This window comes from Pholcus phalangioides, unplaced genomic scaffold (genome assembly GCF_987345545.1).
Source record: "Pholcus phalangioides strain wild (caught in Gottingen) unplaced genomic scaffold, Ppha-v1.0 ptg000011l_1, whole genome shotgun sequence".
Classification (NCBI taxonomy): domain Eukaryota; kingdom Metazoa; phylum Arthropoda; class Arachnida; order Araneae; family Pholcidae; genus Pholcus; species Pholcus phalangioides.
This window is the reverse complement of record NW_028301604.1, coordinates 27,113,735-27,141,692: the sequence shown is the minus strand read 5'-3', so window position 1 is coordinate 27,141,692 and position 27,958 is coordinate 27,113,735. Positions and strand designations below refer to the sequence as shown.

The 27,958-nt window shown below is 36.6% G+C and overlaps 1 protein-coding gene across 1 annotated transcript in view; it reads right to left on the bottom strand.

The window, feature by feature from the left end:
- Window positions 1–15,472, bottom strand: part of LOC149080289 (uncharacterized) — a 79,321-nt gene extending 63,849 nt beyond the window's left edge. Inside the window, exon 1 of the mRNA XM_089239419.1 lies at window positions 13,621–15,472. Coding sequence (XP_089095545.1) covers window positions 13,621–14,268 — 648 coding nt within the window. The 5' untranslated portion in view covers window positions 14,269–15,472. The remainder of the gene's footprint in view (window positions 1–13,620) is intronic.
- Window positions 15,473–27,958: the final 12,486 nt, after the last annotated feature.

The following is a 27,958-nucleotide window of genomic DNA, read 5'->3' as shown; positions in this document are numbered from 1 at the left end:
CCAAAAACATCCAAAACATTCCATGTTCCAAAAAAAAAAAAAAAACAGAAAATATCAGAGAATTTGCAAGTACAAAAAAGGGGGAGGGGTGGAGACTTTCAAAATGTCTGTGCTTAGAAATATTCACATCACAATCTGTCTCAGAACGGGATTACGCTACAAAAGTTTTATAAAAGTTCGTTTATAAAACTTGAAAAATGCAACCAATAGGCGCATCAGTTAAGTTTGCTCGAATGTAACAGATGTGTTTATTGGTTACATTTTTCAAGTTTTATAAAAGAATTTTTAATCAAAGTTTTATAGGGTAATACCAGCCTTAGGCCGGTATTACACCATAAAAGTTTGATAAAATCCCTTTTATAAAAGTTGAAAAATCTAACCAATAAGGTTATTGGTTACATTCTAGGAATTGCAACCGTTGACCTTATTGGCTACATTTTTCAAGATTTATAATAGGACTTTTATCAAACTTTTATAGTGTAATACCGTCCGTAGGCCGGGATCACACTATAAAAGTTTTGTAGAAGCTCTTTGATAAAAGGTTAAAAATTCAACCAATAAGATCACCGGTTGCATTTGCTTGAATGCAACCAATGCGCCCATTGGTTGAATTTTTCAACTTTTATAAAATATCTTTTATAAAACTTTATAGTGTGATCCCGGCCTTAAGCCCAGATTGCACTATAAAAATTTTATAATAATTCTTTTAAAAATGCAACCAATAAGCTGATCGGTTGCATTTGCTCGAATGCAATCGATAAATTTATTGGTTGCTTTTTTCAAGTTTTATAAAATAACTTTCATAAACCTTTTGGAGTGAAATCCCATCCTTAGATTAGTCACTTCTGAAGTATAAAATTTCACTTTTTTTTTTAGTTTATAGACTCAATATCGAGTAAAATATACTTGTAGGTTTCGGGGGGGGGGGGCATAAAAATTATCCAAGTGCTAGGGTCTTCAAACGTCTTAATCCGGCCCTAAATGAACGCCGTACGTGGATAACGTTGTTTAATAAAAGTATTTTTTTAAGTTTAAAAAACTTTAAATCAAACTTTAATCAAAAATTAAAAAATGTATATATATATTTAAAATAATTTCAAATATTTATATATTTAAAATAATTTCAAATATTTATATATTTAAAATAATTTCAAATATTTATATTTTTTAAATAATTTTAAATATTTAAAAAGAAAAAAATTAAAAAAATTTAATTAAATTTAAAAGTTATTAAAGTATGTAGTCAATTAAATATTAGTAATGAACAGAACGGCTTATAATTTTGGTCCCGTCAGTGGCCGTTGTTGACAAGTTTTATTGTATAAAATTGTAAAGTATGGACAAAAGGCAGTTAAAGTTGCTATATCTCCATCGCAGAAGGAAACGGAGGGATGGACGTATGTGGGTACATCCTATTGATGAACAGGGACCTTCATATGATATTTTTAAGTGGTATTTATGTGGCAAATAATTTAAAAAATTCCGTGCAAAATCATCTTTAAAAAGTAGCCAAAGATGCGGACGAATTCGCTCCGCATCCGCATCGTGTGAATATCTCCGATTAACCCAATTGTCAAAACTTCTATGTGCGGACGCGGATGCGGATCCGCATAACCTTTCAAACGAGCACTGAAGATGCGGACGAATCGCCCGCATCTTTAGTTCAAAATTCGTGCATAGAAACTGTTTTTTCGCAATTTTTGTAATTATTTTTCTCCTTCACCCCTGATTCAGTGCCCATAGGCAGCCTAGAGGCATTCTTTGGTAATTTAATCTAGAGCCCCATAGAATATGGGTATAAAGATATCTTCATTCCGATCCTCACAAGTAGTCGATGGGAGAAAATATCTTAAAATATTTTCAAAAAATTTTGAAAAAAAATCTGTCTTTTCGGAAAAAATTCCAAAAACACATCCAATGTTCGAAAAATCCAATCCAAAAATATCCAAAACATTCGATGTTCCAAAAAAAAAAAATTCAGCAAATATCAAAGAATTTGCAAGTAGTAAAAAAAGGGAGGGGTTGGGACTTTCAAAATGTCTGTGCTTAGAAATATTCACATCACAATTCTGTCTTAGGCCGGGATTACACTATAAAAATTTTGTAAAAGCTCTTTGATAAAACGTGAAAAATTCAACCATTAAGATCACCGGTTGCATTTGCTTGAATGCAACCGATGCGCCTATTGGTTGAATTTTTCAACTTTTATAAAAGATCTTTTACAAAACTTTATAGTATAATCCCGGCCTCAAGTACGGATTACACTATAAAAATTTTATAATAATTCCTTTAAAAAAGCAACTAATAAATTTATCGGTTGCACTTGCAATTTATTAGTTGCTTTTTTCAAGTTTTATAAAATAACTTTCATAAACCTTTTAGAGTGAAATCCCATCCTTAGATTAGTCACTTCTGAAATATAAAATTTCATTTTTTTAAGTTTATAGACTAAATATCGAGTAAAATATACTTGTAGGTATCGAGGGAACCACCAAAAATATTCAAGTGCTAGGGTCTTCAAACGTCTTAATCCGGCCCTGAGTGAACACCGTACGTGGATAACGTTGTTTAATAAAAGTATTTTTTTTAAAGTTTAAAAAAATTAACAGATTAAAAATTTAAAAAAATAACAAATATTTAAAATAATATTTCAGATATTTCTATTTTTAAATAATTTTAAAAAGAAAAAAATTAAAATTTTTAAATTAAATTTAAAAGTTATTAAAGTATGCAGTCAATTAAATATTCGTAACGAACAGAACGGCTTATAATTTTGGTCCCGTCAGTGGCCATTGTTGGCAGGTTTTATTGTATAAAATTGTGAAATATGGACAAAAGGCAGTTGAAGTTGCTATATCTCCATCTCAGAAGGAAACGGAGGGATAGACGTATGTAGGTACATTATATTAATGAGCAGGGACCATCATATGGTGTTTTTAAGGGTATTTATGGCAAATAATTAAAAAAATTCCGTGAAAAATCACCTTCAAAAAGTAGCCAAAGATGCGGACGAATTCGCTCCGCATCCGCATCGTCTGAATAGCTCCGAATAAACCTATTGTCAAAACTTCTATGTGAGGATGCGGAGCCCGCACTTGGTTTTGACACATGCGGACGACGTCCGGACCCGCATGAACGTTTCCTAGGTGCGGAGATTTTTCGGCTCGTCTGAAAGACGCAGTATATTCCAATTGTTAAAACTTCTTCCGGACCCGCATCCACATCCGCTCCGTGTGAAAGAGCCCTTAGGTTTTGACACATGCGGACGACGTCCGGACCCGCATGAACATTTCGTAGGTGCGGAGATATTTCCGCTCGTCTGAAAGGCTTAGTATATTCCAATTATTAAAACTTCTTCCGGACCCGCACCCGCTCCGTGTAAAAGGCCTCTTAGAAAAAAAAACAAATAGTACTGGAAGAAAAACATAATGAGTACGTTTGATATGTATGAGAATATTTAAATGAAAAATGTTTTAGTTATATGACACACACACGCACAAACACACAAAAATATGATTATTAATATATACAGAATAGTAACAATGATGGAAATAAGAACGTATTTATATAAATAAAATACACGATTATTCAACGTTATACAAGCTGGGCAAAAAGTCCGTAGAAACTTTAAAAATTCATAAAATCCGGAAAAATAACCGAAATAAAAAACGATTTGCAGGGTTAAAAGGTTAACAGGAAAAAAAAACTCAAAAAACAGCCGATAGGTGGCGTTTGTACGAGCAACTTCGGTGGAAATATCCAATTGAGACGGTTATAAGAACTTGCGCTCCTAATCCACAACCAGTTCACCGTTGTAAACCGTGTATGTGGACCAGCTGCACTCTGCCGTTGCTGGATCTGTGACTCGCCTGCAATATGTTATCCCTTGTGGTGGTGATCCTGTGGAATACATACTGCTGTAATAAACGATTTGGAGGCATTATGTTCGTTATTTGCGTATGTTTTCTTCGACTTGTGTGCGTCAGCGCCACCTAGCGGCTGTCTTTTGAGTTATTTTTTCCAGTCTTAAAAAAAATCCCCATGACCTAACGATGCTAACCCTGCAAACCGTTTTTTATTTCGGTTATTTTTCCGGTTATTATGAATTTTTAAAGTTTTTACGGACTTTTTGCCCACCCTGTACTTGTAAAAAAAGGAGACTGAAAGTTTTTACATCTTTAGTTCCGTCAGTTCCTTTGATGCTTGGTGATTGCATTAGAGATGCAACATCTGTGATAACAGCATTTGCTATGTCAAGCACTGATGGGTAATAAAATATTTTCTCACCTCTCCTAAGGAAATTCACTTGGCAAAAGTTTTTGTTGGACGTAGTTGGACGTTGTGAATTTTGCCTCTTTTACCAACAGATTTGACCAGGAGATAATCAAATGTGGAATGGAGAGAAGAAATGAGGGTCTCATAAGATAATGAAGTACTCAGTAGTAGTACTAAGTAGATAATGAATAACTCATAAGAGAAGAGGATAGAAATAAAATATAAATGTATTACAAAATGAAAGAAGAGTTAAAAATTATTAAAAGTTAAAATTCCAATTTATACTAGGACAGTTTCAAGCTTTACACTATTCGAAGGTCCATTATCATTTTTGTTTCAAGGTACATGATGTTTCACCATTTATGGAAAATATCAACAAGTTCATTTACAATGCTTGGTATGATTGAGAAATATGATTTTCTGGATGTTATAGCGAAACGAATCTTTGGAAAGAAAAGTGATTTGTCTCCTCCGGGAAATCACATTTCTTTCTAAAAAAATTCGTTTCAAAATAACATCCAGAAGATACTATTTCTCATTATATTTCAGGTTGAAAAAACACCACCTCTTAATAATTGGTATTGTTTATCAGGCGACCTCACAGCAAAAAACAGGAACACAGTTCTATAGTAAGGCCGGGATTACACTATAAAAGTTTGATAGATGTTTTTTATAAAACTTGAAAAATCCAACCAATAAGCATATTGGTTACATTCGAGCAAATGTAACTGATGATCTTATTGGTTGTATTTTTCAAGTTTTATAAAAGAACTTTTATGAAACTTTTATAGTGTAATCCCAGCCTAACTAAAATGTGCCTACTTGCAAAATCTCCGTCAAGGTCACAGACAAAGAGTTGAATCCATGGGCGGATACAGGGGAGAGCGAAGGGGGATCGCGCCCCTCCCAGTTCAGTGAAAAACGTGAATTAGCATGGGCGGAAGGGTGGAGGTTCGAAGAGCCTGTATCTCTCTCTCTCCGCTCATGGCTGAAACAACACTCAGTTGTGAGGTTATATATAGGGTAGGCAAAAAGTACGTAGAAACCTTAAAAATATTCATAAAAACCGGAAAAATAACCGAATTAAAAAACGATTTGCAGGGTTATCATCGCTAGGTCATGGGAATTTTTTTAAGACTGGAAAAAAATAACTCAAAAGGCAGCCGATAGGTGGTGCTGACGTACACAAGTCAAAGAAAAGATACGCAAATAAGGAACAGAATGCCTTCAAATCGTTTATTACAGCAGTATGTATTCCACATAACCACCACCACAGGGGATAACACATTGCAGGCGAGTCACAAATCCAGAAACGGCAGAGTGCAGCAAATCCACATACACGGTTTACAAATACGAAATTTCCAAGATTTTCCTCGATTAGATATGGTGACGCCAAGTATGAAGCTGTAATTTTTATTTGAACCCATAAGGATATTACTAATATCAATTGAACAATTTTACAATTGCTTTGGAAGTAAATTATCAATCCCGCCTGCGGACCACCTTTATCGTCGTCGTGGACCAGGGACCATAGATTGAGAAACGCTGCTATAGAGCAATGTTCTCAAACTTCTTTCACCCGGGGCATCCCTTTCTATTATCAACGCTAATTAATCGACAGCTCTCCCAAACAAAGAATCGCTTCGAAGCACCTTTGTTTTAGAAGCACATCTCTCCGGCAAACCTGACAAAGGTTGGAGGCACACAGTTTGAGAACCACTGCTACACAGGGTTTTGTCAGCTGAAAAGATAGAGGCTGGGTCTTGAACGGTATAAATGAAAAAAATAAATAAAACAAGGTGAAAAGAAATAATTATTACGGTACTCACACACACACACAATTCTAGAGAAAGACGTCATTCGAAGTTATAACACGTAATTTTTTTTTCTCATGATTTTTAAACGTGCACTACAGAGAACATCAAATTTAAAAGTCATTCATGAGATGGGTAGCATGCCACGGTTAATTGTACAAAACTGATTTAATTTATATTTTTAAAAACACGTTTTATATAAACCTTACAATAAGGAAATTATGTTTTTCATGATGCAACAAGTTTTTTAATTTTGAAATTTATAACTTATTAAATTATTCTAACTTTTTGCAGTATAAAAAATGAGCTCATGAATTAATACGTTTTCAAAGTTTATCAAATTTTCGAAAGGTTCGAAAATTATCAAGTCCGACACGTCAACAAACCTTCACGAAATTTATGGACTTCATACGTTAAATATAATAGCCCTATAAAAAAAAGCCTTCAAACCGTACCACGTGTGTCGGTGAGGCCGAAACATAATTAATTCAACTTGCATTCAAAATTTTTTGTGAATAAAATTTTAACGTTTAAAAAATATCCAAGAACAGACGTGTGTTTAAAATTTACAAATTATAGAATTTAAACCTGACAGACAGGAAGACCTGACAAAAATAATTTTTTCGTGGAGCAGTATGATTTCTCAGGAATTAGTGACAAAAAACATTAAGATCAAAAATTCAATCTTTGGCTTCTAATGCGTTTGCGTGTATCAAGAACGTTTCATTATTTTCTAGAGTCAGGGCCGGGCTTACAAATTTCGCGGTCCGGTGCAAAAAAAGTTTTCCGGCCCCTCCAAAAAAAATATTATGCAGTCGCTCCCCAACTTATAAACTTTTCGAGTTACGAACATAAATCTTGAAGGGGAAAAAAATTGTTCAGAAAAAAAAAAAAGAACTCATTTCATTACACTCATTTTTTCATTATTTCAGGAACGCGTTGATAGTTGAGATCGTAATCAATAGAGGCCGGAAGTTAAGGCACAATATAATTTTGGACAGTAATTTCACTCTTGTCTAAAATTTTAAGCGGTATTTTTTTTTCCAGCCAGTGAGAAATATAACGCTATTAAAAAATTACCTAAAGTTTGAAGGAGTATTTTCACTCCTCAACGGAATTCGGACGAGTAAAACTGAATTTTTATGCGTGAATCACGTGTCTAGATGTGTATTGGCGAACACTGATACATATATATATAGGGGTTGGACAAAATAATATGACACCTGTGAAATGAGACAAAATCTTTATTAATAGGCTGTTGGCCCTCCCTTTTTTATTAATTACAGCTTGTATCCGTCGTGGGATGGACAAATACAAGTCATGCACAACAGTCACAGGGATACGTAGCCACTCCTCCTGCAAAAAGGCCACTAATTTAGAACGTGTCTTTGGAGGTGGAAACCTACTGCGCATTTTATCCTGCAAAATACCCCACAAAAGTTCAATTATATTAAGATAAGGGGACCGAGCGGGCCACGCGAGGTGTTGCAGTTCATCATGGTGTTCATCAAGTCAGTCTCCGACAATTCCAGCAGTGTGAACGGGCGAATTATCTTTTTGGAACACAGGTCGAGAATCAGGGAACAAATATTGCACCATTGGTTGAAGATGGTCGGCCAGAATACTGAGATAAACCGCTGCATTAACCCGCCCATCTAGAACAAGTGGGCCGAAACCACGGTGAGACATCGCGCCCCACAGCATCACTGATCCCCCCCTCCATGCTTAACAATAGGAAGGAGACAATCAACGTCATAGGCTTGTGCTGGCGTTCTCCAAACGTAAACACGTCCGTTAATCTGGAATAATGTGCACGACGATTCGTCTGACCAGATGGCATTCTACCATTGTTGTTGTGTCCAAGTCTTATGTTCGTGACACCATATTCGTCGTTTCAAGGCATTGATTGGTGTCACCAATGATTTTGGGATAGTCGCTCTACCTTGTATGTTTGCTGCATGCAGTTCACGGCGGATAGTTTTGTCGATATATCTTCCTGTAGATGTGTGTTCATCTCAGATGTTATCTGGGATGCTGTTATCTTGTGCTTTCTGGCCACAATCCGCTTCAAAACCCTTCTGGGTCTATCAGCCATCTTCGACTTTCGGCCACTGTTATACTTGGCAGATGATGTCTTTCCCTATTTGCTATAGGCTGTCATTACCATCGACACTGTACTTCTCTCGACACCAACAAGGGTGGAAGTTTTCGTCACTGTGGCCCCGGCAAGACGGGCTCCAACAATCATGCCTTTTTCGAAATCTGTGAGGTCAGCCATAATGAAGTTTTAACGCCCCAATATACATCGCATACGAACGCTATCACTGCTACAACTAGACTGATGTGTGCACATTATCGCCCACTAAGTGGAACTCTTCCACACTAGAGGGCGGGCGTATACGACAGATTCCCTCGAATGTTGTTTTTTGCACAGGTGTTTACATTATTTTGTCCAACCCCTGTATATAAAAAGATATTTATAATTTATGGAAAAAACTAAAACTATATAGTATTAAGGGTCCAAAAACTAGCTGAAAAAGTGATCGCACTTAATCCGTCTACTGTTTCAATTGGAGTTTATAATAACTGCATTATTATCCAAGTTAAATTGATTTCAAGCCCAAAATAAAGTACAGGGTGTTTCGCTCGATTTGAAATGCGTATATTACGAAAAATATTGAACACATAGACACTTAAGATTAATTTCATATTACATGGCTAATCATAAAGTTTTTACAAACCAAATTAAAGGTGCTCAATATGTCCACCTCGGGATGCATGGCATATGTCTATACAGCAGTCAAATTCGTCCCAAACTTTTGCGAGCATTTTTGCATCTACTGCGAGTAGATTTCTGTGGACTACGTGCGAAACTCAGTCGGATGCGCTCCACATTTTCGTTTGAAATGCGGGGACTGAAAGGGGATTTTCCCTTTACACAGACAACCCATGTCTCGGAATTGTTTATACCATCGCCTAATACTATGAGTGGTAAGAAGTTCAACACCAGGGTATTGACGACGAAAAGCACGATGAACAGTTGTTACGGACTCGCACTTCGCGAAGCTTAGAATACAAAACGATTTCTGTTGTGCAGTCGCCATCTTGACAAACACTGAAGTGGTGGCCGAAGGAAGAGCGTTAGCGCTACCTGCCGGCAACTGCGTGAAACTGGAGATTTCCCTCTTTCTACCTATACATTATTCGATCAAAACGGATTAAAAGCTGAATAGTTATGATTTTTTAAATCAGATGATTCTTTTTGAAACACCCTGTATTTTTGAGGTCCCTCAGATCAATTCTAGGGCCACCATTAAAGACGCGGAGTCCAAAGAGAAAACTATCTATATAGGGGTCCTTCGAGTTGCGAATAATTATAACGTGGTCAACACGTATGTCCAAGAGGTCGTTACGATCTGTCCAGCGATTTGTTATTGTTTATTTGATGTATTTGGAATAATCACTATCGTTTCTATAGTTGAAACATAGCTACCTTGTACTTCATCATCTTTATCACATATATGTTGCAATTCGATAACTTTGATCATTTTTCGAATCTTTTATTGTTGTTTTTGTTTAATTAATGTGAATTAATAGAAGTAAAGGAATCAAGTACTGGGATTCACAAAAATATAGAAAAACTTTAAAAACACGTTAGAACTCTATTTGAAAATGTAGATTAATTTAAAATTACTATAGTATATTCTGCTTATAACGTTCCCACTTATAGAAAGTTTTCTCGCTTAGTACGATTTATTTTCGTAATCCTAACTTTTACTAACACTCATCGAAATTTCCCGTTTAAAGCGTTTTCCTGCTTACAACGTTCTTCATGACGGGTTTTTGGAAAACGCTATAAGTGTTATTTACTTCCGGAATATATGAGAAAATTATTCAGATGGTGGTGTTTATGACTGAAAATTTCGAATAAGTTCTCAAGCCTCCCTAGGGAAATATCATGACAGTTCAGAGGTTCCCAGGAAGGCGTGCAATTAACATTCCGAAGGACAGTCGAAGTTGCCTCGCTCCGGGGCAGTCATCATCTAGACATATTCATGTTACCGGTTACTATGGAACATCAATAGTGGAAGCACCGCCGGATGAAACTAAAAACATTCACATTCACATTGTGGGCACTATTGGTACCTGCAGACCAGATGGTAACTCCAACGAGAGGGGAGGTTTTAAAGAAAAAAATTACTAGATTTCTTTTATGGTATCCCTTTTCATTTGATGCCCTAAGCACGTTTTCTAGAACGTGTTATATAACCCTTATATAGCCTTTCTTAATATAGCCCTGTTATTAGAGTTACCATACGTCCTGTATTTTCCGGGACAGTCCCAGTGTTTCTGTTTTTCTAGCCGTCCCGGTTTTTCCCGTTTTCCCCTTTTTTTTAATAGAGTTTACTTGAATTCGTTATTTTCAAAAATGTAGACCGGTAATTTTCACAATCCAACAACTATAAGTTCACATTATCTCCAGTGATATATATTTGTATTTTCTCTGAATTACGGTGAAACAGCCAATTAAGGCACAAAACTAACTGAAATTTTTTAACATACCACAAATAGCTGTTTTCTGTTTAAAAGTTTGAAAACATTTTCAATTTCCAAGTTTGAAAACATTTTCAATTTCCAAGTTTGAAAACATTTTCAATTTCCAAGTTTGAAAACATTTTCAGAATAAGTTTGTTTGTGATGATTCGAGAATTTTACTCTAAACCAGTGATTCCCAATGTGGGCGATGGAATGTTCCAGGGAGGCGGTAGAAGCTACGGGTATAACATAGGATCTTATGGGTGGGACTGCGTTGGAGGGGGATAGAAGGAAAAAAATTTCTGAAGAAGGGGGTGATGGGGGACAAAAAAGGGTTGGGAAACTATGCTCTAAACGCACAAGATGTTGAGTAAAATCTATTAAATGAATCAACTTATTCACAACTGCCTGTCAAATATGAAAAGCAGCAAGCTTCTGAAAAAAAAAAATTAATATGTATTCTCTATAAAGTTCATATATGTTGAGTTAACTGCCTTACTAAATATTTCAAAATCCTTCAACTCATTTTTGACAATTCAAGTGTTGTCAATACGTGCAATATTCAGAGAAAATTTTTCTGAAAAACATGATGATGATATTTGTATTTTATCTGAATATAACAGGTATTGACAACACTTGAATTGTCGAAAGTGAATTAAAGGATTTTGAAATATTTAGTAATGCAGTTTTTTCAACATACATGAACCATATATAGTATAGAATGGCTATTATAATTTTTTTTTCATAAGCCTGCTGCTTTTAATATTTGACAGACAGTTGTCACTAAGTTGATTCGTTTTATAGATTTTACTCAACATCTTGTGTGTTCAGAGTGAAATTCTCGAATCACCACAAACAAATACAAATACAAATACAACGCCACAACAGACAAAATGCCCAACGAGGTGGCTGATAACGAACTTATTTTGAAAATCTTTTCAAACTTGTGGATTGAAAACAGCTATTTTTGTGGATCTTAGAAAATTTCGATTAGTTTTGTGCCTTAATTAGCAATTTCGCGATAATTTGGCGACTTTTTTGGCAACATGTGGCGAAGTCCCGTATTTTTCCGTATTTGCAAACCAACTTTCCCGTATTTTTCTCGAGGAAATATGGCCACTCTACCTGTTATTCTTTAATGGCAGGAAGAGAAAGCCCAGAATTTTTTCAGGGGTAAAGAATGCGACCACCTTCATATATACACTCTCTTCCTCTTTGAAATAAGCTAATGCCATACCTAATAACACTAAAAATGATATTATAGGGGCTTTAAACTGAAAGTCTCTTTTTTCACAACCAATAATAGTTTAATATGAAAAAAATAAAATTTTAACCAAAAATTTCCAATACAACTGCTGAGAAAGGAAAGGGTTTCTTTTAGAAAAATTGCGGCCCCTCCTCTAAGTCCGGCCCTGTCTAGAGTACAAATGCAATTCATATTTATTTGACGTGTCAATTTCAAAACTCACGAAACATTCAGCATAAAATGGCATTTAGTACTTTATCTTGCAAACTTACTAAACAGTAAAACATTCTGTACTAAGCAAACGTTAAGTGTGTGATTATATAGCACAATGTGGACCTATTTTATTTCCCTGCCACTATTCGAACTAGAGGTCTATTGGTGAACAACTAATGAGAAAAATATGGTTTTGTTTAACATAACAGTAGAAATTGGTTAATTCGAACTTTTACGAACTCCCTTTGAGTTTTCTATCTAATTTAATGTTAAAATTTCTTGTTTAATTCAAACTTTTTTCGAATTTTTTGGACAATTCGAAGTTGGAGGAAAAAAATCATGGTTTTTGTATGAGGAAATTTAGTTTGGAAAAATTCTATAAGAAGCAAGATTTTGCTTTTCTCGATCAAGTTGTTAAACAACAAATTTTTAAATACTAATAAAAGTTTGAAAATTCTAGTTTTTTTTTTTTAATTATTTTTTCGATAAATTAATGCCCATTTTAACATAGTTCAGCTGGAGTGGATCGAGACTGCGTACCATTTAATACTAATTATTGCTTTTAAAAAAACCTATAAATCATAGTTTCTCAAACTTTTTGTTCCCCCCATCACCCCTTTCTTCGGAAATTTTTTTCTCTTAGGCCGGGATTACACTATAAAAGCTTGATAAAGGTTCTTTTATAAAACTTTAAAAATGCCACCAATGAGCGCATTGGTTACATTGGAGCGAATGTAATTGATACGATTATTGGTTGTTTTTCCTAAGTTTTATAAAAGGACTTTTATCGAACTTTTATAGTGTAATCCCGGCCTTATTGCCCCCCCCCCAACTCAAGCGAACCCATAGGAACCTATGTTACACCCGTAGCTTCTGTCGCCCACCTGGACCATTTCATCGCCCACTGAGGGAACACTGCTATAGATCAAGGGGTGTAACATTCAAAATCTGAATCTTTTTGTCGTCATTGAGAGTAGGGAAAGTTCAGATTTTGTGAAATGCATTAATGAAGGTATATTTCCTTGATAGCATAAGAATGATCAGCAAAATTTGGGAAACAGTTTCATAACGGATGATCATAAACTGTTTTCGCGTAAATCAGACTTTGAACATGGTCAAGAAATGGTCATCTGCAGAAATCCTGATTCCAAAACAGTGGAATAATGAAGAAGCTAAAATCAATTATTATAATTAATAAATTATTTAAAATTTGGGAAACAGTTTCGTAACTGATGATAAAATTTTTTATTAATTATTATCCTATGTGAATGTTGATGATTAAGTTGCAATTTGTATTCATTTTACAGATCTAGGACAGATTAATTGGATAATTCGAATTTTGGATAATTCTAACTTTGTTCCAGTGATTGTAGAATTCGAATTAATCCAAGTTCGACTGTACATAGCTTGAAATAAGGTAAAAACGAGACATGAATATTGATCGATCAAATGTTCGATTCAATCGTATGCGAATGTAAAAAAACTGAAGCTAAAAAAAAGAAGGATTGCGACATACAGAATAGAAAGAATACTCACATCACTGAGAGGCAGAAATCGTTCCCTCATGTTGGTAGGAACGATGAAACAGTCATCTTCGAACTCACCCTGGTATGCTGATGGAGAAAATAAGTCGTCAGTGCCTTCTCTGTAGCTTTGTGGTGATAACGGGAAAAATCTTCTGTCCATAACAGGAGACGTGGGCTCGGGTGGTCTCAACCGAGGATGTTCCATGAGTGGTTGACCGCATTCATCGTCATCGTCATCATCCGCACAAAATTCATATCGTTTACTGGTAGTGCTGCTGCAGGCTCTCCGACGGTTCCTAGACTTGGAAGATAGGTCGGGAGTGAGCAAGTACGGACTATAACTGAAATAATCTTCCGGCCAGTCACGGCCCATAATACTTCCCCGGTGGTCAGATACGGAATGGCGAGGACTGCCACTTCCACCGCTGCTATAGTTGCAAGATAGTTCGCAACCGTAAGACGACGATACCCTGTCTGATTTTAAGCGATCGTTTTCTTTGTTCCAAGATCGAGAGCTATCACTGCCTCCTATAGCGGTATAGTGATCAGTCTGATGAAAACCGGAAGTCGAGCTATGAGAGTCACTTTGCTTTCGATTCGCTCGTTCCATATGAAAATACAAATGTGTACTGAGATGTTTTGCAAAAGATGCCGCCATAACTTCATGACTCTTTCTTATTTAAGCGATTAATTCTTTTTACTACGTTTACAATGTATAGTCAAGTTTTGGTACAAAAAATGCGAGGCTAAAAAATGATATTCGTTGAAACATTTATCACTCTGGCGTAAAATCACCGCCTTAAAAAGCAGTTACGCTCTCGGCACAACAAAAAATGATTGCACCTCGTTCGTATCCGTTATATTCGTGCGCAACAATTAACATCTAGTTTTTTTTTCTACATTCGTTCAACATCAACATGATATGCTCTGCAACTATTCACATCCAACATCGGTATAACAAGTAAAGTAGCACTAAAACGACACGTATAGAATAATTGTTCGACCATAATTAGAAAATTACTTTCGTACAACTCACGCACAACAAACAGCAACAAGAAACATCAGCTTAAGGCAACAACAACGTATATAATTTACATCGAGGTGTTCTAAAAAAATTTTCTTACTTTTCAAAAAAAGCCTTCGTTTTCAGCTTTTCTGCAAACCAAAAGAAAGCGGACTAACTCTAGAGGTGACGAACACACGCTAGAGCTTTCTACCTATTTTCACTAGCGTACTCCATATACACATTTATATACATAGCTCAGTTCATACTATGTATATCTAAAAACAACACGGTGTTATAATTACTATAACTGTGCCATTAATGCAAAAAAAAATGCTATCAAGATTCTTCTTTCGACGTTATGCTGGATTCTCAAGTGTTTCTTAAATTGTCATACATCACTGATCTATCCGGAACTGAACTGGAATAATTCCTGTTGACTTCGTAGAGATGATTAATAATGATATCCTGAATGTCTCTTCGTAGACCACTTCCATTATTTTGAACATCACAACGCATGGAGCAACATGCTCCGATACTAACGTGTATAAAAACGAGGAGCAACTGCGGTTCTGTGCATCCGCCATCTTCAGTACTATGTTAGGCCGTGAATTAATGCGCGAGATCTAATAAAAGCAGGGGTTACATTCAAAAAATTCTTCAATATCAGTCGGTCGGTAATTAATAGATTTCTCGAAAAATAAGCTCTCAGCAAAAGCATCATTTTAGTGAAGGCGATATTAAATCTGTAAGCCGAGTTTTCCGAAGGACCGGATCGACATCTGTTCGAGATGGATTCTCCTAGTTTGGGAGAGCGGCTCTTTCGTCTTGCTTGTGACTCTCTGTTGTATATAGCAAGGAGAGTGAGAGGGTAGGTGATTCGAATCCTCCCAAGGGCTGTAGGAGGCAACAGGCTTCCGTTGAAAGAACGGCGCCCCCTGGTGAGGCATCGATCGCAAGCTCAATCGGAGCAGCAGCTACTCCAGAATTTACAATCGTTCCACAAAAATCAGGAGCTCGGAAAATTGGGTGCATTTTCGTGCATTTATGAAATGAATGACACGAAGCTTTATTGAACTTCTAATTCGCGAATATGTAGATAGATAATTTAACAATTCTTTTATTGCTCTCCAAAAAAAATAACTTTCTTTCGTGCATTTTATTATGCATCAACAAGACAAACAGATAATAATGGACTGGGGGATGTTTGTGCATAACACATAATCAATGGCTTTTCATAATTTCAACTCACTGTGAAAAACTGAGCTATAATTTTAAATCTAAAGATTTTTTTTCTCAATATCATCGGATAATGAGGAAAATTCGAACTACCGTAATTTCCTGCATATAATCCGCAATTTCTCTTCTTTGATAAAACATATAATATAATCCGCAGTGACGTATAATCCTCATGAAAAATTTAATTTATCAATAACGAAGTCTTAAGAATGGTAAAATTGGAAAAACAATTTGATTTTTCTACTTTTTCATCTATATGCCATCTATTGTATACAGGGTGGTAAATATCGACCGCCCAATAATTATACTCGCGATTCCTTGTGAAAAACTAATATGGAAAAGTGTTTTCCGTTTTTGGATCGGACGAAAATTAATTGAGTTATAAGGTTTTGAAATTTTGTGACGAGTCATTTTTCTGTCAGTTATGCGCCAAACTCCGAACGAAAGTACATTTCTCTGTCAGCAGCGGGTCGTCATTTCTTGAAAATTAACTGAAATATTCAATCCCATTAGAAGAAAAATTCGGCCTTTTTTTTACGATCGGCACTTTCTCTCCATGTAGTGTGATTGTTATTACGTATAAAAGCTTACGAGTTGGCTTCGTCCACTACGTTGGCAAATTTATCACCAGATTTGTAAAGTGTTAGCCAAATGAGATCTGTTTGAAATTTTTTTTAGCCAAATCAACACTTTTTTGTCAAAATGTGGCAATTTGTTTACCTTCACTATCAAATTAAATTTTTTGAGGGAATGTGCATACAATGCCTACGTGTTTACTGTGCGATCGTTATTTTACTTTGTCGTTTTAATCGGATTATAGATTGCATGTTGATCAATAAAACGGCAATATTTTTTGGGGTTTCTTGAACTTTCATCGAAACTGTTACGCGTAAAAAGCTCCAATGAAGGATGTAAAAATGGCAGCTTCACGAAGATGTGTCTGGTGGAAACAGTAAAACAATAAACACGATTCAATCAGAAACTTTTAATCAAACTTGTTATGAAAAAAATATTCAAAATAATTTTTGGTTTCGGAATTTTTCTATTGATTACACTACTCATCACTGCTTTTGTTCCCAAGGATATTTCAGAGATTTTAGGGGGCTTTTGGGGCACTAAAAGTGTGAAAAGAAAATGCGATAATTCATGAAATTTTATATGATAATATCGTATTCACAAAATCAATTTGTTGAAAATTACCTGTATCAAAGTTTTTGATTAAATAACAAATTAAAGAAAACTTCGACTGAAAAATTGGAAAAACCAGTACGTTTTTCAAAAAATTCGGGATGGAGAAAAAACAGAAAAAAATCGGGACTATATTGTAGAAAATACGGGACAAAATGAAGGATCATTCACAGTGACTAACTCATTTTATTTATTATTATTTTATTTATTTTTTGTAAAATCACCCCTTCCAACAGCAAGCTCGAGATCCACTCATGCCTTAAGAAGCATACAAATCACATTAAAACTCAGCGAAATATATATAAATCATTATTAAACTTAATATCAATATCACTGATTATGATATAAATGTGACAATGTGTTGAATAAATAAGAAAGTAAATAAAAAGATTAAAGAAAAATTTCCACGCAAAAATTAGTGACTGCAAACTATATTGAAGTACCGATGTTATGCATTATCTCAAAAACTAGAGCCAATTCGGCAAAACCAACACCAGTTTTGAAATCAGCAGCCCTAATATACCCCAAAACCATGGAAATTTCCTTTGCGAACATGAAAAAAAAAATTTTTTTCTCGGCCTAAAATTTGGCTGTTTTAACCTGTTCACAAATGTTTAGTTTTGTGGTAGTTATTAGAGCTAGTATTATATATATTTGAAAAAATAATTTAAAATAAATAATAATAATAAAAGAATAACTTCATCCCTCAAAAATTTTTAAGGGTAGTTTGGTGTGAAAGGAAATTTTTCTTTCTTTCAAACAGAGCACAACTTCGATCTATGGCTAATTTACTACCGAGTGGGTTGTGCCGGATGCCCTTTTCACACGGAGCGGATGCGGACGCGGGTCCAGAAGAAGTTTTAACAATTGGAATATACTGAGCCTTTCACATACACAGACGAGCCGAAATTTCCCCGCACCTACGAAATGTTCATGCGGGTCCGGACGTCGTCCGCATGTATCAAAACCTAAGGTCGCTTTCACACGGAGCGGTTGCGGACGCGGGTCCGCATACCCTTTCAAACGAGCACTGAAGATGCGGACGAATCGCCCGCACCTTTAGTTCGAAATTCGAGCATAAAAACTGTTTTTTCGCAATTTTTGTAATTATTTTTCTCCTTCACCCCTGATTCAGTGCCCATAGGCAGCCTAGAGGCATTCTTTGGTGGTTTAATCTAGAGCCACATAGAATATGGGAATAAAGATGTCTTCATTACGATCCTCACAAGTAGTCGATGGGAGAAAATGTCTTCAAATATTTTTAAAATATTTTGAAAAAAAAATCCGTCTTTTCGGAAAAATATGGAAGAAAAATTCTCCAAAAACATCCAATGTTCGAAAAATCAAATCCAAAAACATCAAAAACATTCCATGTTCCAAAAAAAAGAAAAAAAAATTCAGCAGATATCAAAGAATTTGCAAGTAGTAAAAAAGGGAAGGGATAGAGACTTTCAAAATGCCTGTGCTTAGAAATATTCACATCACAGTTCTGGATTACTCTATAAAAGTTCGTTTATAAAACTTGAAAAATGCAACCAATAGGCGGATCAGTTAAGTTCTCTCGAATGTAACAGATGTGTTTATTGGTTACATTTTTCAAGTTTTATAAAATAACTTTCATAAACCTTTTAGAGTGAAATCCCATCCTTAGATTAGTCTCACTTCTGAAATATAAAATTACATTTTTTTAAGTTTATAGACTGAATATCGAGTAAAATAAACTTGTAGGTATCGGGGGAACCACCAAAAATATTCAAGTGCTAGGGTCTTCAAACGTCTTAATCCGGCCCTGAGTGAACACCGTACGTGGATAACGTTGTTTAATAAAAGTATTTTTTTTAAAGTTTAAAAAAATTAACAGATTAAAAATTTAAAAAAATAACAAATATTTAAAATAATATTTCAGATATTTCTATTTTTAAATAATTTTAAAAAGAAAAAAATTAAAATTTTTAAATTAAATTTAAAAGTTATTAAAGTATTATTCTCTCTCTGAGGAGAAAAAAAAAAGATTCTCTTTTCCGCGCGGTGTGTATATCTTGGATTGAACAAAAACTTGTGTTTTCAACATTAAATGTGATAGAAAATCGGGAACGTTACTAGGCTGGGACAACTGGGGCACTGTGTCCCAGGGCTCCGAGCTAAATACAGCCCACAAATATTTACACTAACCAGGGGTCTGTTCATCCAAAATTCGGGTCCGTTTTCCGGACCCTTCGCAAAATTCCGGATCAGAAAAACGAACCCTTCACGAAATAAAAAAATAATGAATCCATAAATTTGAAATTTCATTTCTTTTGTGATAGATCAACTAGATTATTTCGCTTCCTACAAAATTACTCATTTCTCGCAAAATTAATGACACATTCAACAAAAATAAAGAAAATTTTCACAAAAACAGGAACCTGCAAAAAAGTCTGGCAGACCCCTGCTTACCCCAAATAGAAGTCTGCCCCGGGCCTTGTAAAGGCACAATAAGGCCTTATAGGAAAATGAATTTTATGTCACCGCAGCTCACTTGCCCAGTTCATAGTTTTACTGCTGCTCCCCGTAATAGTTAAGCAGTACCGTCTTAAGACATGGGCCCACCTGGGCACGGCCCGGGGGGCCTCACGAATGGGATCTGGTTGAGATTTTCGAAAATTTGCCTAGTAGGGCCTCAGAAAAATCATTTGGCCCGGGGCCCATGATGCTCTTAAGACGGCCCTGTAGTTAATTAGTGTTTTCAATTACAAAAGCATCAATTCAAAGCAAAAAGAGGCACACAAATCAATATCTTCATCTCGCCGGGACGCCCCTAGAAGCCACGGCACCCACTTTGAAAAACCCTGTCATATCACATCACTGGATTTGATGGTTCAAATTAATGATACATTTATTTAATTATCATCTAAGGTTGTGGAGATTAAATTAATCTATTATATCATGAGAGTGGCCAACTTCTTTCTATTCGAGGGCCAATATAATGTTCAGTTGCTACATGCATTCTGATGTATATGCCACGGTCCATGGTAAAAGCTCGGAGACAAGGTGAGATGGTAAAAGTCCGAAAAATGATGCGAACGTTTTTATTTGGGGCTCATTACCAAGTCAAAGCCCGTTTTTATTCAGTCAATAAACCATCATTAATTTATTAGTTCTTGACGCTTATTAATTACTCAATAAATATCGTAATTGAACAGTTTAAAATTAAATTAATATTAATTAATTTTTATTTATTTTATTATTCTCAACAGTAAAAACCCGTTTTGAAGAATAAAAAAACGATAATGAACTTATTAATTTTCCTAAATGCTGCCACTTATCCAGGTTTAGGTTCACTTGTACTAATTAGTTGGTACTAAGCGTTTTTTGGACTTTCACCGCCTCACCTTGACAAAATCCGAGTCTCTGGGATTTTACCGTGACATATGAGCCGCAATAAGTAATATGATGAAACATGGACAATTTTTAGTCGCTAAACATTCATTCTGGGCGTTGTGTGTGTATTCCTCAACTTCTTCATAAACTGACTTATTCATTAAGTTGCGTTCCCAGCTAGATGTAATGATGTAATGCATCAAAATAATTAGCTTCTTCCGCAAATTATTTCATCCAATACAATCATCCATACAGTGGCGTCGGAGCAGGGGTGCTCAAGAATCCACAGTAATTTGTGGCATGGATCCGAGCACTCCCAGAATTGATCCAGAAATTAAAATCTTTCAGATATAAGACGATCACCCACAGTTTAGAAACACTTCCGACGCCTCTGCATCCACATAAGCTTCATGTTTTTAAAACCGAAGCCATTGCAGAGGTTGCAAATGATAAATTTCCCCCCATAGCAAATGATAAAAAAAATTTCTTCATCCGTAACTACCACCAGCAACAGCACAACACTAACGAAGACTGACGAAATGACAAACTGACGAAAACTTTTGCAAAAACAATTTTATATGAATCTTTTATAGTGTAATGTGGTCCATTTCCTTTAAAAAATAAATTTTATAAAAAAAATGTGAATATAAAATTTATAAAAGATTTTTGTCAAATTTTATAAAAGAAATTTTATCAAACTTTTACAGTGTAATACCGGTCTAAAAGACAGAATTGTGATGTAAATATTTCTTAGCACAGACATTTTGAAAGTCTCTACCCCTCCTCCCCCTGTTTTTCTCCTTGCAGTCTTTGATATCTCCTGAATTTTTTTTTTTTTTTTTTTGGAACATCATTGGATGTTTTTGGAATTTTTCTTTCATATTTTTCCGAAAAGACAGATTTTTTTTTCAAAATCTTTTGAAAATATTTTAAGATATTTTCTCCCATCGACTACTTGTGAGGATCGGAATGAAGGCATCACCCATATTTTATGGGGCTCTAGATTAAACCACCTTAAACCATCACAGAATGGCTCTAGGCAGCCTAGGGGCACTCTCTCTCTCTCTGAATTAGGGATAAAGGACAAAAATAATTACAAAAATTGCGAAAAAATTTGTTGTTTTTTTTCAATTTCAATTTCAAATCTATTTTACAATTTGTGTGAATACATGTTACGTGATACTATTGGCAACCAAGGAGACGAAATGTCCCATACTGGTTATTACAATGAATAGGTTTATAAAATATACTTCAGTGAAATTATTTTCAGATATATGATGGGAAAAAAAACAATACAAAAAGAAAAATAGTAGTTACGAATAAAAATAGTATAATTAACAGAAAATAAATAAAATATGTTGAAGATAAAAAATAATAAAGGATATTCTCATGCAACGGCGGAGGTGCTATACAAATTACATATGAATAATATCAACATGAATGCACGAATGCATTTTATGCACGAATTTCAAACTAAAGATGCCGGCGTTTCGCTCGCATCTATAGTGCTCGTGTGAAAGGGTATGCGGACCCGCGTCCGCATCCGCTCCGTGTGAAAGGGGCCTGAGTGTGTGTGCCTGACAGTCTGATTGAGTATCTAGTGTTGTGTCTGACCTTTCAATGCTTCTACAGTCGAATCCCGTTATAACGAACTCCAAGAGACCGGAGAAATCACTTCGTTATAATGAAATTTCGTTATAAAGGAATTTCAGGTTGTTTGCATTGTTCCTATGCATACTTATTTGAGGGCTTAGCAAAGTGTTCGTTAAAACGAGATTTTCGCTATAACGGTATTCGTTAAAACGGGATTCGACTGTACTACTATTCAATCGAACTTGCACCTCGTAAACATTCCTTTACGGAATTTCTAACGAATCGGCACATGCCGGAGAGAGAGAGAGAATGTGTCTTCTGAGTGTATGCTTGGCCCTAATGTATTTATGTTGTCGAGTTCTGCTTGTTTCGTGTTCATGCTGCCATCTGGCTTCCATTTTCTGAAGTAAAGATGGAAATGCTTGAATTTTCTTGTTTTGTCAGTACCGTGTTGTAGGCCTACCTGCTCTCTGCGAAAAAACTTTTTAAAATGGGAGACAGGCTCACATTCGTGCCTCGAAGCTGGAAAACCGCAGAAAATCAACTTCAGCTGACCACTTCTGTGCCGTCAACGGGGTTCGAACCTGGATCCTCAGGACGAGAGTCCAGCACGATGCCCACACGACCGCACAGCGGTAACTTCAATGCTGCCATCTATATTTCAAATTGTGAGTGAAGTGTAATGATTGAGTATTTGTACCGTTGTAAGCCTATTGCTATCTTTGGCGAGGGAGATTGGCTCACATTCGCACCTCGAAATTGGGAACCACATAAAACGAACTTCAACCGAGCACCACTGCGGCTAAAAGGAAGATTTCATCCTACATTAGTAAGTGCGCAAAATGTGCTCCATCTATTGAAATACAGTCCATTATTAAAAGACCCTATTTTAAAGTAGCCTACAGGCAAAATCAGCAGGCCAATAGCCAGAAATTTCATTCGGGGGGGGGGGAACAAAGTGATAGAACAATAGATTTGGCCATCTTTTTCCCTTTTTCGGTCATTTTCTCACATTTCGGGGAGGGACCAGAGCCCCCCCCCCCCCCCCACGCTATGGCCTTAGAAACCAGTCATCAGAAAAGTGTGAAATTTTGTGGAGGACTTCATGAAGTGATGGGAATTTGTTTCAGGGGGAAAAAATTAGTTGTACATGTCACCACCAGTAAGCGTTTCACCTGTAGTAAACATGTAACTTTATGTGACGTCACGCAGCAGCTGTTATAAAACCTAGAAACATTCGCGGAGATCTTGCTTCTCAATGTGTTTGCTGCTCACAATCACGATAAATTTACGAGATCGCGTTTTCTTGTCAAATTGTTTTACCAAAACAACAATTCCTCAGTAACTGCTCCACGGAAATATCGGACAAGGAAGAGGATTCAAAAAGGTTCCAATGAATGTTAAAAACGTTTGGAGTATGATAACGAAATTTGAAACCACAGGATCGTTGGCTGTTCGTCCTGGAAGAGGAAAAAACCCGTTTCTATAGACGCAGTACAGGAGGTTTCGCTTCAGGTGGAAGAGGACAGAGCTTCAAATTCTCGTGGTATGTATGGTAGTGTCAGGCGTGTAGAACACGCGTTGGATAGGCCACGTTCAACTGTCCATAAGATCATGCGAAATATCCTCCGCTATTATCCGTACAAACTTTCACTCGTGCAGCGGTTGCTTCCACATGATTATGACGTTCGACTCCGGTTCTCACTGCAGTTTCTAGCTCGCGTTGAGGTCGATTCAGAATGGCCTTGGAATATCCTCTGGACAGACGAAGCGCATTTTCATTTGGATGGTGTAGTCAATACTTACAACTGCCGAATTTGGGAACCAGAAAATCCGCACACTATCTTGGAGGTTCCATTGCATTCACCAAAAGTGATGGTATGGTGTGGATTTACTGCATCATTTATTCTCGGTCCCTACTTCTACAAGGAGTTACGTTCTACAGGTCCAGTGACATGTTCGATCACCGGGAAGCAATATGCATTGCTGTTACAGAACAAAATTGTTCCGGCTCTGCAAGCACGTCACTGCTTTGCAGATACAATCTTTATGCAAGACAGAGCTCCTTCACACATCGCAATGTGTGTTAAGAATGTTCTTAAAACACATTCTACAGAAGAACGTTTCATCAGCGGGCACTTCCCTAATCTATGGCCTCCCCTATTCCGGGACCTTAATCCATGCGATTTTTGGCTTTCGGGGCATTTGAAACGTCTGGTAAGTCGTGACAATCCAAGGACTTTGCCTGACCCTACAGGCAGCATTTCACGCTACGTACTGAACATTTCCCCACACACACTTCGGTCAGTTGTAGAACATGCCATCTTGTGATTTCACATGGTATCTGAAAATGATGGCCATCATGTGGAACATGTTTTGTTGCAGCAACAATTGTAAAAGTGTTTAACAATTGTTAAAATTGTAAACGTTTGTCTAAAAGTGTCATTTCTTACACCGCATAAATTTACATGTTTACTACAGGTATTCAAAGTGAAACGCCCTCTGGTGGCGGCATGTGCAACTGATTTTTTTTTTTCCTGAAACAAAGTCTCATTACTTCATGAAGTCATCCACAAAATTTCACAATTTTTTCATGACTGGTTTCGCCTGTATACTACTTTAAAATAGGGTCTTTTAATCATGGACGTCCTGTACATGAAGAGGCATGCAAGGCGGCTACAAGGTCTTCTTGCGAGTAGGACCATCTTAAGAACTTCATGGGCCCCCAGGCCAAGTCATTTTTCTGAGGCCCTCCCTGGAAAATTCTCGAAAAATTCAACTACTTCTCATTTTTCCGAGGCCCCTCTTCTATTGAGGCCCCCGGGCCGTGCCTGGGTGGGCCCATGTGTTAAGACGGCACTTTGCGAGTAAAGTGTATGTCTATAGATATGCGCTTTGAGATGACTCCATAAAAAAGGTCTAAAGGATTTAGGTTAGGGGATGTAGCGTACCGCTGTGTTGGACCACCGAGGTCAATCCACCGATTTGGGTATTCTGGATTTAACCACTGGTTAGATATGGTCCCAGAAGATTGTTGTTTAGAATGCCACACCAAACATTAATTCCCCAACGAGAACCTGATTAGCATTAGGACATGTTGCATAGAGATTGGAAAAATCCCGGATATGGCTGTTGTAGACAGCTTCACGAGTAAACGTTGCTTCGTCAGTCCATAGAATCCTGTTGAAGCAGACGTTGGCAGAATTCTTTTCTTCGCGATAATCTTCTGATGAAAGTGCTTGCACCCGTGCGTAATGATACGGATGCAAAAACTCATCGTGCAAAACGCTTAAGACAGTTACGTGACTTGAATTTGATTCTCGTTCGATCGCTCGACTACTGGTCGTTGGATCCGAATCAACCAGCGAAAACACGTTATCTTCGAAAGCCGGTGTTCTTACGGTCGATACTGGCCCAGCGTCTACGATTGGCTATGGGAATGCCACACCCTGACTCACGCAATCGGCGATCCAGTAGGAAAATAAGTTTATGGTCTGGGTGTTTTCGCGTTGATACCGTTGACTGTATAACCTTGCTGCTTGCAAGGCTGATCCGTGGCACTCACCTAATATAAGGTGCATGTCACAATATTGTTTTATGCTGAACGTCATCAAATTCGGAATTAAAAAATAAATAAATAAATAGATGCAGTACTTTCTGGAAAATAAAACAAAATGACCAACGCTTATCTATAACTTCTGTAAATATGGCGTTGTGAGCTGTAAATAATTATATATTCTGACTGACTTGTAAAAAAAGTTTTTCTCTTTCCTGAAAAGTGCAAGGGAAAAAGATGGTTTTTATATCTCTTTCGTTTTCTGGATTTCTGTGTGAGGGTTAATACATTTTTAGCATTTTTAAAAACGCTAAGTTATACGTTTAGTGTACGTTTGTTGAATTTGGCAGGATTTGGAAGTGACGTCATCAATGTTTAAAGCGTTATAACTCATTGATTGCGGGTTAGATCAAAAAACTAAAAACACTTTTCTATATTAGTTTTCACAAGGAATCACGTGTGCAATTATTGGGCGGTCGATAGTTACCCCCCCCCCTCGAAAGTATCTATCCCTATTCCACCCTCTCGGGAAAAAAGCAGTTGCAGATGAGACAGTGGCATATAATCAGTATGTAACAAATTTCAAATTTTTATTTGTTCCTGGGTAAAAGTTATCATTTCTGTGCTTGCTTAGCCTGAAAAAAAAATTACAATGATTATTCCACTTAAAATTTGCTTTTGTGATAAGAGGGATTTTTCGTGGTAAGGGTAATTTGTCATTTATCATTGGGGGATTGAAATAGTGAAATTGACAAAAAAGAAGGTTTCGCACCGATAATCATTTTAAAAACTGCAAATAACTTCCAGAATGCGTTACGTACTCTAGACAATTCACAGAAAATAAAATTTTAAATTTAAAAAAATTGCACCTTTCCCCCATCTTTATTCTCTCTCATATACACTTCATTTTCATATTTTAGCCCCCAATCTCCATCATATTTTTGATGTGTTCTCTCTGATACAGATGTACTTGGTGAAGGTGCTCTTCTGAGTAAGCACCCATGTGGTCTCTTTGAATTGGTCAAGATGAACGTGGAGAATGTGATGTGCCACTTGGAAAGACATTAGGCATTTCATTTTTGTACAAATGTTTGTTTTCCCACAAGCTCAAAATGTCTTTTAGTCCTGCGATTACCTCCTAGTTAAGCCGTTAGACATGCAAAAAAGATATCTCACGCCTCTTTTTCAGTCTTTGAGCTTTTGAACTTCGTAGGGCTATCGCGTCAGTGTTTGTACCTGAAAGAAACGATGAAACACTTTCAGGGAAGAACTTGGGCAGGTGCGAAGGGTGCAGCCGCACCGGGCTACTAAATTTTAAGGGCCGCGAAACGGTATAAAAATACTTTGATCACATTGAGTTACAGACTCCCGGAAGGCCCTATATCTCATAAGTTCAGGCCCTGTGGCAAATATGATTTTTAGGGCTCCTTATATGTAGTGTTCTTTTAGGCAGGGGTGTTAGGGATGGGCCTGTGCCTATAATGCAAAAGGCAGTCAATTTCGAGGCTCTGAAAATTTGTGTGCCCTGGTCACGTGCCCGTTTGCCCATGCGATAAGCAGAACAGAACGGACCAGGCTCTGTCCCTTACGCGATATAAGCTCATTGCCCCGGAGGAAGTGGTCCATTGCCCCCGAGGGCGTGGTCGTGCAGGAGAAAATTCATTCTGAGTTAGAATAAAAAAGAAATTATAGGAAGAATTAGGACCCGTATATATCGTATAGGACCTAAAGGACCCCTAGTCATGTATACGCATTCATATACAATTACAAAAAACATGTGCGAGGTCAGACATATGCAAAGAGAATCAGGTTTTACAAGGAGTTCGTAGTACTTGTATTAGGGTGCCTAGAGGACGCCTTGGCAATATGCATTCAAATACAAGATTCAAAGAAACATATACAAGTATACATAAACAAAAGTACGAGTACTGTAAAATAAAAACGAAAACTGTACAATAAAATCAGGGGAAGGCTGGCATAGGACCCCGAGTAGTGTTTATCCATGTACAATTTCAAAAAGGATGCAAGAGGTCAGGCATATACAAAAATGTCATGCAAGAAACCGGCCCTATCAGCACCTCCTGGAGATAGAAGGCCTCTGCACTGTTTGCCATAAACGTCATTCAGACTACTTAGCAAGTTTGCCACATTTTGAAACACAACATCCTATTTCGTTTCTTTTTATTTTGGAGTAGAATCTTCCTGATTGGCTCATAAATACCGCATGGTGATTGGATGTGGGGCATTGAAATCGCCAATTCTGAGCCCGATCATTTCTTTTAATCACAACGGTGATAATGGCAAGAGCAGGGAATTTTTACCCCTGGATATTTCTGAGGGAAAATGAACTACTTACTAAGGTTTTTTAACAACTGGCTGTTGCGAAGATATATTTTAGAAAGAGAGAAA